At 38.7% G+C, this 12,378-nt stretch overlaps 1 protein-coding gene across 3 annotated transcripts in view; it reads right to left on the bottom strand.

Annotated features, from left to right (window-relative positions):
* The window catches only part of NLGN4X (neuroligin 4 X-linked), a 171,013-nt gene that overhangs the window by 27,785 nt on the left and 130,850 nt on the right, over positions 1-12,378 (bottom strand). For all 3 annotated transcript variants that reach the window (XM_072137859.1, XM_072137861.1, XM_072137860.1), the window contains one exon: positions 6,480-6,665. In XM_072137859.1, coding sequence (XP_071993960.1) covers positions 6,480-6,665 — 186 coding nt within the window. The remainder of the gene's footprint in view (positions 1-6,479; positions 6,666-12,378) is intronic.

Raw genomic sequence — 12,378 nt, 5'->3', positions numbered from 1 at the left:
CCACCATGAGTGGGGAAATCTGACCCTCATGCAAAAAAAGTTGCCCGTGTCTTCCAGCCAGGTTCACCAGCTGAGACTAGGAAAGATTTGGAACATTTTTTGAGTAAGATGCACCAAAAATATCTGGCAAAAAATATAAATAAGGTGAAAACTTCATTTCATGAAAGGAGTCAAATTTAGTGGTTGCAGGGGTAGATGCCCCTAGCTTCTGTTGTATTCATGCCTAACATTATTCAAAATAAGAATGTCATCTTTCAGATACCATTAAGAGTACACTTCTGTGAGCTACAGAACTGGTCATACATGGAGTTAAAACATTTCCAACTATGTCTTTAGCTGTCTGTATTTCTGACAGCTTATGACAGCATATGCTTGCTGTGATCTAAAAAAAAAAAGATTCTTATCTTAATTTGACACAAAACATGTCTCTAGGTGCTATACAGGAGATAGGGGCTTCCGAAGTAACTCTACCTCTGCAACCACTAAACATGACTCAACTCATGTGAAAATGCTTTGATAACAGTCATACTTCCCTCACTAGGTAAATTTATTAAAGGTAAACAGTGCAGATTTCACATAAAAGAGGGATTTCTAAAAATAACATTCCATACCTGTATACCCTACCTGAGGGGTCTGGAAGTTTACAGAGGTAAAGCCTGGTGACAGGTTCTCTTTAAGAGAGAATAATTAAAAGCATAATCACTAAGGTAGGAGTGAATTGGATCTAACATAATGAGGCTTATATGCAACAGAAATCGGGGGTCGGGCTGTCAGATGATCCAACGGATTCGGACTGAGCGCAGGATTTAACTTTATAATTGTGTCACAAGACATGCACTTACGTGCACCGGTAAGAAGAACGTGAACTCCAGCGGACTGGAGTGGGTAAGCAACACATGCAGGAAATCGGACGCATGATCTAAGTGAATCGTGGCATAGTGCATTATCGTCGGACATTCGGGATCGGGGATCGCGTCAGGGACAGATAAGTAAATGTGCACCAATGTCTATTTGTAAAAGATAAAGGTCTTGTACAATGTTTAAAAAGTTAACTTTTTTAATAGATCAGTAATTAAGTAATTAATAATTTGGAAGATTTTTATATCCAAATTGTAACAGATGCTAAGCATATTTTCTTTCTTAAAATATATTTTAAAATATATAGCCATTTCTTAAAATACTTTGAAAATGAATAAATTAGTCTTTGCATTTCATTAGTACATTTGTATAGTTTTCATTTAATTAATTTGGTGTTTTAAAGGACATTATATAACAAGAAATGAGTAACATATATGTCATTTAACAATGTAATTAATGTATTCAGTATGAGATACAAGGAAGAGAAGACCTTTAGCAACTGTAGTCAAAGAAATCTGTCCAATTATTTTTTCTATAATAATGACTATTATAATAAAATATTTATACTATCACCTATCTTTCCATAAAGGGCACATCAAGGAAATCTACTTATCTGTCACAGAGACATGTGAGATGTAAAAGAATTCTGTGAGCTTGGAAAACTCCTAATATCCGGGATAAAAATTCTTTTATTCAGTTCTTAAATGGAATCTATCTCATCTATTTTTTTTTATTAAATACATATTATATAACCAGATTTATTTCCATTGCATGGCCAAGTTCAGCATATGAATACACCTGTGCAACAGCAAAGCAAATATCTATTGGATAAAATAATCTGTTAAATCACAGGCTACTGTGACCTGTGACCAACTGCAGCAGAGGTCATGTCTAGGAGTTTAGGAAAACATTGTTACCTGAAATGGGGTTACCGTATATACTCGAGTATAAGGCGACCCAAGTATAAGCCGAGGCCCCTAATTTTACCATAAGAAACTGGTAAAACCTATATTTTTTACTCAAGTATAGGCCAAGTTTGGGGTTTCAGCACATTTTTTGGTGCTGAAAAACTAGGCTTATACTTGAGTATACATGGTAGTTAGATTCTTTTTTATAAAAAAGGAGCACAGAGGACAATATTTATAGGAGGAGAACATGTATTACTAGCACACATTGGACATTTTTACTAAAGTAAAAAGAGAGGTATTAAAGGAAATCTACCATTAAAATCAAGCAAAATAAACCAACAACATTTAATAATAGATCCAGGCACCTAGATTGTGGTAATCTTTTTGTTTTATTTTGATTGTTATAATAATCGTTTTATTGTTATAATACGTGTTATCCATGGCCTCCTTCCTTCTAAATTCAACTCTTAACCCCTTCCCGACGCGCGCCATACTAGTACGGCGCGCGCCGGGTCCCGGTGCATGAAGAGGGCTCGCGAAGGAGTGCATGGAGAGGGCTCGCGAAGGAGTGCTCGCGGTGCATGGAGAAGGCTTACCGGTAACACCCGCGATCGTTGCTAGCACCGATCGCGGGTGTTTTCTCCGCGATCGCCGCCGGCAATGCTGCCGGCGGCTTCAAAGAGATGGCACCGCATGGGCGCCACCATCTTGTCGTGGATCGCTGCTCCCCGATGACGTCACGGGGAGCGGCGATCCATCGCCATGGTAACCTCGGGTGTTCCGAACACCCGAGGCTACTTCGTTTTAACCCATGCATTACAATGTGCTAATACTGCCATACTGTAGTATATGATAGGATCGATCAGACTACCTAGGGTTAGAGTACCCTAGGGAGTCTGAAAAATAGTAAAAGTAAAAATAAAAAAAAGTTTAAAAAAAAATTATAATAAAAAACCTAAAAATTCAAATCACCCCCCTTTCCCTAGAACTGATATAAAAATAAATAAACAGTGAAAATCATAAACACATTAGGTATCGCCGTGTCCGAAAATGCCCGATCTATCAAAATATGATAATGTTTTTTCACTATGTTTAACCCCGTAATGGAAAATAGCGTCCAAAGTCGAAAATGGCATTTTTTTTGCCATTTTGAAAAATATAAAAAAATTAATAAAAAGTGATCAAAAGGTCGCACAGTCCCAAAAATTATAGTAATGAAAACGGCATCAAAATTCGCAAAAAATTACACTATCCACAGCTCCGTACACCAAAGTATGAAAAAGTTGTTGGCCCCAGAAGATGGCAAAATAAAAAAAAAATATTTTGTACAGGAGGTTTTAATTTTTTTAAATGTATGAAAACAGTATAAAACCTATACAAATTTGGTATCCACGTGATCGTACCGACCCAAAGAATAAAGTAGATATGTCATTTGGGATGCAGATTGAAAGCTGTAAAATCCAAGCCCACAAGAAAACGTCACAAATGTGGTTTTTCACCATTTTCACTGCATTTGGATTTTTTTTCCCGCTTCCCAGTACACGCCATAGAATATTAAATACCGTCACTATGAAGTGCAATTTGTTACGCAGAAAATAAGCCATAAAACAGCTCTTTATGTGGAAAAATAAAAAAGTTATAGATTTTTGAAGTTGGTGAGTGAAAAATGGAAGTGAAAAAACTAAAAAAGGCCAAGTCGTTAAGGGGTTAAAAGCATGCTAATGAGCTAGTAGGGCCCTGGAGGGTTTTATCAGAGGGCTCTCTCTCTCTCTCTATCTATCTATCTATATATAATATACAGTATATGCGTGTGTGTTACATAGGGCTAACATTCTTAAAACCATGCTAGTGAGTTTGAGACGCATTCAATACATTTAAGCATGTCAAACAGTCTTATAACCTTATTCACATTCAATTTCCCTATTTCTAAACTCTGTGCACCATTTATCAGGACAGCAGGTATATACAATGTCTCTAAACACAATTACGTATTTATAAATAGATTATATCCCTTTGGTAAATTACTGTTTCTGTGCACTAGATGGCAACAGAGTTCCCTTTCTCAATGTAAAGACATTGGGGCACATTTACTTACCTGTCCGATGGAGTTCACCTTCTTCTTCCTGGTGCATGTAAGTCCATTGTCTTGCGACACAATTTGAATGTTAAATCCCGTGCTCAGTCCGAATCAGTCGGATTGTCCGATTACCCGCCCCCCTGACTTCTGCAGCATGAAATCCAGCACAGCTGTCTGATTGTGTGCAAGACAATCCCCAGTTAAATACCTGTCTCAGCGGCGCAAATCCCGAAAAAATCAGAAATCCGAAGAAAGCGCAATCCGCAAACCTGTGGTGCAATGACTCTGGATATTATGTAATTTACCAAATGAATAAATAAATAATTGTATTTAGAAACATTGTATGTTCCCGCTGTCCTGATAAATGTTGCACTGGGTTAAGAAATACAGTAATTGAATCTGAATAAGGTTATAAATTATCTTGCATTCATCCTAATCTGAACGTGACCTCATCTATGTGTGTGGTTTTCACCCAAAAGGTTTTCAAATAGACTGTTTAACATGCTAAACTGTACTGACTGATGACAAGCCTGGTTCTGGCATCCAAAAGTATGTAACATGTTATATATATATTCTTTTTTTAATACAATAAAGTAAAAATATTTCCCACGGTGCCGCGCCGAATGGTATTTTAATGACAACACTAGTAACACTACTACAGTAACAGTCGCTGGATCTATGAGTAAGTGTTCCTGGTTTATCATGCTGGATTTTTATGGTAGATTTTCTTTAAAGTCCATTTTAAAGGAAAACAAGTACCATATCAGAGTACAAATTGAGCTATAATTGTAAACAAAATGAGATCCAGGAATATGGGTGTTGTTTTATAATTTATTGTTAATTATGTCCAGAGAAATATGAATGGTGAATTTGTGTAGATGTATCAGCAAAGCAAGTAGACAAAATTATTATATATTTTTTTCTATTATATTCGCAACCTAAAATTTCCAAAATGTGCAACTATTCCTCCCACCTAGCAAATTCACAAAAAGTTTTTTTTATTGTTATTTCTCATATATCTTTCAAATCCAGATGTGGATGTATAAAAATGTTGCAATTTTGGAATAGGAAAAACCTTAGAAGAAGTTGCAGAAGATTTTTTGACTTTAGTGTTTTTTTTTTTTAATTTGCAAACTCACAAGTTCAAAAAATCTAATAAAAGGCAGGCACACAGGCACAGACTAAAGATAAATAACCACCTTTGTTTCTACACAACAAAACAAAACTTAAAGCTGAAATATTCACAAGGAATACAATTCTGCCTTAGCATGTGGAAATCTATGTATCATTTCCTGGTTCCTCCTGGGTGTACCAGACTTTATTTGTGATGAGTGGACCTAAACCGCATAGTGTGCCAAACTTTGCTGGTTTGGGTCCCCCAGACCAGACCCAGAACTCCATTAGAAGTTCAGGTCCAGGTTCGGTCGGGATGACCATACTGCTGGAAATGCATGCACCAATCGTGAGTGTTAACTGGTTGAATGCTGTCTACAAAGTGGCAGGAGGAATTTAAATAGATCCATGACATATGTGTTGGCATTTGTACATGCCAGATATGCTCTGTGCAGCCATTTTAGGGAAGGTCGGCACTCCACACTGATGTCATGGGGAGTGCGGACCCTTCCCAAAATGGTGACGGGCAGCGCCACTGGAGCAGTAGTGATTTAAATGTTGCCAGTGATTTTGCTTTATGACTTTTTTTATGTATGCAAGAGGAGGAGCTAATGATGCCTGAAACAGCTACCTGCCCCCATCTGCCCTGGCTGCTTTACTTTGTCATGTATCTGAAATACATTTGAAATTAGCATTTTAGAGAATTTATATTATATTGACTTTGGTTTTGCATTGTACCACCTGGCATGAGTTCTTCTACAAGTTGAAGGGCTATTACTGTACTTGAAACTAACTAAGTTTGAATAAGTACTGGACTTTGCTTTTCTCCAGTAATGCCTTAGAGATGAATGAAACAGCAGTATGAATACTCAACCATCTGAAAATGGCATGGGAATCAGGGCCCAAATAATTACAATTCCAATTATCCATGTAGATATGCCATACAATTTAATCTTTAAATATTTTTATATTTATATATGTATATTTTTTCAATATTAAATTATTGTTAAAAGAATACAGGGTTTTATTTTACCGAAGATTTTTCTCATTAGGGAAATTGACCCAGCAAGTGTTAAACTTCTATATCCTGCACCTTTATTTAATCTGTTAGGCACAGTCTTATAAATTGTTACATTGTAGAACTAAAGTCCATTGTATTACCTTCTTCCTGTTTACAACCCATCAGCTGTTTGTAAGGCTGTGAGGGCAAAGAGCTTGTAGAAGAAGTAGCCTCCGTCTCTAAATCACATATCTGCCAGTCAGTTTTATCTGGTCAGTATTAACTTCACCGTGTGAGCGTCAAATTATTACCGTAGGAGCTAACCTTTCAGTCATAGCTAACCTACTTAAGCAGATTATAATTTTATGATTTTGTGTGAGAACTACCCTATCCCCAAACCATATTATTATAAAATGGATCAGTTAAGATTAAATAGTATATGAGTATTACAAAGTAAAAGACATATCCATTTAAAATCAGTATAATTGTTGACTTTATGTAAAGTTTAGCTGTTCAATATTACCTTCAGAATAGTGGGATAAGGTTAATAGGCTTACACACGATGCTCCTGCCCCTGATCCAAAAATTGTAACTCTTTTTGGGTCTCCTCCAAAAGCACCAATATTTTCTTCAATCCATCGAAGAGCTTGAATTTGATCAAGCAAACCATAGTTTCCTTTTGCTGCTTGGTCCCCTGTACTCAAGAATCCTGCAATGAAAAATAAATAAATAAAGGATAAAAACATTTTGTAACATAAAAGTTATATGAATATTGAACAAAATTTAAATACAGTAAAGGTAGTTACTGGGTTACTTATACGATTCTGCAGGTTTGTTCTTAAGTTGAATTTGTATGTAAGGCAGAACTTTATCATTGTAACCCCAGCCAAAAATTTTTTGGTTTCTGTGGCAATTGGATTTTAGAAATTTTGGGAAGTCATTAGAACAAGCAATAAAGCTTATACAAATTAAACAATTTTTCAATATTCTATCAATTCCTAAATCAATTCCAAGAGGAATTCCTCAATTCCTCATGGTTTTCTAGATCTCTGTTTCCTGCACTCCTAGACCAGGGATTACATATATATATACTCCAGGGAGTATGGAAAGCTCCATTCCTTACTTCTGGTGGATAGAAATCTGTCTATGGTCTTATGACCACACAGGTGCACAAGCTGTTATTATCACAGAGACTACCATAATGCCATGGACAAATTTCTATCCACTGGAAGTAGACAATTGACCTTCATATAAAAGGACATCAAGCAGAGATCTTGAAAACCATAAGGAATTGATAAAGAAAGTATATTGGAAGATTGTATAACTTTTCCTTACTCAAGCCATGTGATTTATTGTTGAAAGTGTCCAACCCTTCAATATCAGACACCTGGGGCCAATGTCCAGTAAATGACCAACATCCAAAGGTCAGTTTGGGGTCGTCTGTAAGTCAGATGTTCTTAGTTTGGATACTACATAAATATTGAATAAATTCAGTATAACAAAAATTAATTATGGTATTTTTTTAATCATCAAACCAATAAAAGGGAAGTTTCTGCTTTGTGATATTCTGTTTTAGTGAGAATTTCAGTACTGTAAGAAATGACCATCTAATTTACATGACATGATTAAACACAGGCTATTTCTGCAAAAGGCCAGTAGAGCAAGTTTTTATTAATGAATTTTAGATCAAATGTTTGCTATGAAATCCTGCACCGGTGAATGTCCTATTTTCCACGGTTTGTTTTATAAATTTGCATCTATAAAAAGAAAAAGCTAAGCTGGCATGCCTGTGCTTTCATTTTATTAATAATTAGCATCTTCTTTTGTTCTGTTTTAATTAAATCATTTTGTATATGCCCTTTACCAAACTTTTGGATGATTTAATAAAACACTGCAATGATCACTGTTACTGTTGGAATTTTGTCATCATTATGCCATCTGTTATTTATATGTCTACTTATAAACCCTTGTAGTAATATGACTTTCAACCAATTAACAATGCGTGGTGTGACATGCGTCGGCTACGGGTGTTTGGATAGGGTTCTCCATAGCCAGTGAGTGTTAGCTGCATGTTGCAGCAAATATACACCAGTAACTCCCACGATTGGTGCTAGCACCAATCGCTGGTGTTGAACCTTTAATCGCCACCAGCAAAGCTGCCGCCAGTATTAAAAAGCTATTGGAGCGTGGACGTCACCATGTTTACTTGGATCGGCGATCCCGGTGACATCATTGGAGAGCTGCGATCCATTGCTATGACATAATAAGACCATAACTATGGCATAGCAAGGGATGATAGAATGAGTAGAGGGAAACCACTTCAGTGCATATAGGTAACATACAGACCGTGGGTGCTGTGGGTTCTGCACAGCACCCACGGTCTGTATGTTACCTATATGCACAGAAGTGGTTTCCCTCTACTCATTCTATCATCCCTTGCTATGCCATAGTTATGGTCTTATTATTTTTAGTTTCACTATTTACTGGCCTTACCTTGGGCTATTGGCATTATTTTGTTATCCTAGGGAAACTCTGCTGCTATATTCTTTGAGTCTATATTGGGTACTGTGCAATTCTTTCTGTGTGTTGCTCTATTTTTTGTTTGTCATTTAATATGTATAAAATAATAAAATGAAATTGACTTTTTAACCACAAGGTTTCTTACATCAATTATTGGCTCTTTCTCTGTTCTATGTAGGTGTATATATATACTCTGTGTGGGTGGGTTTTGGTCAGTGCCCCATTGACCTCACCCCTGTTTTTTGTTTCGGTGTTAATTTCTAATCAGCCAATCACATGGCGGGAACTCGCATTTAGGCATGTAGACATGGTCAAGACAATCTCCTGCAGTTCAAACCGAGCAACAGTATGGGGAAGAAAGGTGATTTGAGTGCCTTTGAACGTGGCATGGTTGTTGGTGCCAGAAGGGCTGGTCTGAGTATTTCAGAAACTGCTGATCTACTGGGATTTTCACGCACAACCATCTCTAGGGTTTACAGAGAATGGTCCAAAAAAGAAAAAACATCCAGTGAGCGGCAGTTCTGTGGGCGGAAATGCCTTGTTGATGCCAGAGGTCAGAGGAGAATGGGCAGACTGGTTCGAGCTGATAGAAAGGCAACAGTGACTCAAATCACCACCTGTTACAACCAAGGTAGGCAGAAGAGCATCTCTGAACGCACAGTACGTCGAACTTTGAGGCAGATGGGCTACAGCAGCAGAAGACCACACCGGGTGCCAATCCTTTCAGCTAAGAACAGGAAACTGAGACTACAATTTGCACAAGCTCATTGAAATTGGATAGTAGAAGATTGGAAAAACGTTGCCTGGTCTGATGGGTCTCGATTTCTGCTGCGACATTCAGATGGTAGGGTCAGAATTTGGCGTCAACAACATGAAAGCATGGATCCATCCTGCCTTGTATCAACGGTTCAGGCTGGTGGTGGTGTCATGGTGTGGGGAATATTTTCTTGGCACTCTTTGGGCCCCTTGGTACCAATTGAGCATCGTTGCAACACCACAGCCTACCTGAGTATTGTTGCTGACCATGTCCATCCCTTTATGACCACAATGTACCCAACATCAGTTGGCTACTTTCAGCAGGATAATGTGCCATGTCATAAAGCTGGAATCATCTCAGACTGGTTTCTTGAACATGACAATGAGTTCACTGTACTGAAATGGCCTCCACAGTCACTAGATCTCAATCCAATAGAGCATCTTTGGGATGTGGTGTAACGGGAGATTCGCATCATAGATGTGTAGCCGACAAATCTGCGGCAACTGTGTGATGCCATCATGTCAATATGGACCAAAATCTCTGAGGAATGCTTCCAGCACCTTGTTGAATCAATGCCACGAAGAATTGAGGCAATTCTGAAGGCAAAAGGGGGTCCAAACCTTTACTAACATGGTGTACCTAATAAAGTGGCCGGTGAGTGTATATTCACGTCATGAAGAAACAGAGGATAAGTTGTAGTGCCGGTGGATTGAGTCCTTTTCACAGACTGGACAGTTGGAAAATGTGAGCCTTATCCTGTTGCTGTTATTCATATGCTCTACTATAAATTTGTGTTTATTATATATATACAAGTATAAGCTGACTTGAATATAAGCTGAGGTACCTATTCTTACCACAAAAAACTGGGAAAACCTATTGACTTGAGTATAAGCCTAGGGTGGGAAATGCATTGTTCACAGCCTCCACTTAGTATATATACCCCCCAATATATAACCAGCCCATGCCCCATTATATAGCTTGCTAGGCCATGCCCCATTATATAGCCTGCCAGCCCATGCCCCAGTATATAGCAAGTCTATGCCCCGGTACATAGCCTGCCAGCCCCCAGTATATAGCCGCTGTCATCATAGTGTCTGTGCGGCAGCGCGCATGGACCTGCTGCTGAAAAAAGAAGAGAATCTGCAGGGGCGTCGGAAAAGTGAGTATTGACTTTGTGTTTTCTATAGACTTGATTATACAGTTCAGTAAATTCCCAGCATTCAGAGATCTTCACTAAAGGTTACATTGGACAGAGATTTGCATTTATAACTAGTACCTGTCTGCCTTTACTGACATTTATGATAAGATAATCATTTATAAGTCCCACAGTGGGTAAATTCCCAATGTAACAGCAGCAAAGAAAGTACAGTACAAACAATGACAGAATGGGATGTATGGGAGATGGGACCTACAGGGACTGGTTAGGTTTTGGCCTTCTTTTTCGAACAGCCTGATTGCAGCGTGGAGGAATGACTTCCAATAATGCTCCTTTTCACACTTGGGGTTAAGCAGTTGGTCACTGAAGGTGCTACCTAATGCCACCACAGTCTCATGCATGGGATGGAAGCTATTCTCCAGAATAGATTTAAACTCATACTTTATCCTCCTCTCAGCTACTACCTGCAATGTGTCAAGAGGACCCCCAAGGACAGAGCTGGCTTTCCTAATCAGTTTCTCTAGTTTCTCTCTTTAACTGAGATGCTGTTTCCCTAACAGACTAAGAAAAGAAGATGGCTGCAGAGTTGAATAAGGTCTTAAGAAGTGCCCCTGCGCTCCCAATGCCTTCAGCCTCCTCAGCAGGTGTAGCCTGCTCTGACCCTACCTGTGAAGTGTGTTTATGTTCTCTGCCCATTCCAGTTTATTGTTCAGGAGGACAACCAAGTTCTTATAGGACTTCACTGCCTCAAAGTCCTTCCCCTGGATGACCGTTGGTTGAGAAGGAGGTCCACCTGCTTACAGAAGTCCACCACCATCTCCTTGGTCTTCCCAGCATTTATCCTAAGGTGGTTTACTATCGTATGAGACATCAGAGAACTTCTGGAAGCAGCAGTTAGTTGAATTCAGAAGTTGTATCTGAAGTCTGATGTGTACAATGTGAAGTGAAAGGGAGCCAGAACTGTACCTTGAGGTGCACAAGTACAGTCCAGGGCTCTCACAGAGGTCGGTTTGTGAGGTAGCCTAGGAGTCAACTAGAGAGGTGGTGGTCCACTCCAGCCAGATACATTTTGTCTCTTAGTAGCCCTGGCTGTATAGTTTTGGAAGTACTGGAGAAATCAAAGAACATTATTCTCACGGTGTTCCCCAATTTCTCCAGGTGAGAAAGATTTTGATGTAGAAGGCAAATGATGGCATATAAGCATAGAGGAGCTCACTAGGGGGTGGACATGTTATGCTTGTATTTTTGTTTTTACTTTTTATTCTATTTTTGTCTCAATTATATAAAAATGCTGCAGCTTGAAAGCCAATATTTGTCTGAAATACAATTAACCTGCACCAGGTAATTGCAAACTCTGTTACCTCTGTCAGCCAATGAGATATTATATATGTATCACCTGTATCACAAACTTACGGCCGTTCATACATTCCCATAGACGGCAATAGACTCACGGAATGATGAGGTGCCACGCACATGTGGGAACATACCACTCTGTACATGGGGAAAAGATAGAACACGTCCTATCTTTCCTCTTGTGCAAGGTGCTATGGATCTCTGTGGAGAAGGCAGGATCACCCCTCCTCCTCTTCAGGGCGCCGAATGTATGCCCACCCGGCCTTGGCTGGGTGGGCATACATCCTTGTAAATGTAGGCTAAGACTGATCACTCAGGTGTGATAATAACAGACCGCAAACAATAGAGCTGTGGTCTGTTTTTGAGGTCAGTGTGACATCAGTATGTAATCATTTTTTGAAGGGTATGACAGCAAAAACGGTCCGTGAGCCATCCATTTGTTATGTGTTTTTTGTGAATCTGTATAAATAAAATGAATTCTGGTAAACGTGTCCCAGCATCTTAAAGGGTCACATAATGTGTAAAAAAGCAAAGGATCTAAAAAATTGTACTTCATGCAGATGACACATGTATAATCCATATGGCAACAGTATTTTTCATGTTCCCCTACTTGGGAAGGCCGAAAAATGGACAGGA

Source organism: Engystomops pustulosus, chromosome 2 (assembly GCF_040894005.1).
Source record: "Engystomops pustulosus chromosome 2, aEngPut4.maternal, whole genome shotgun sequence".
NCBI lineage: Eukaryota > Metazoa > Chordata > Amphibia > Anura > Leptodactylidae > Engystomops > Engystomops pustulosus.
Note: the sequence above shows the minus strand (reverse complement) of the source record. Positions and strands in the feature narration are given on the sequence as shown.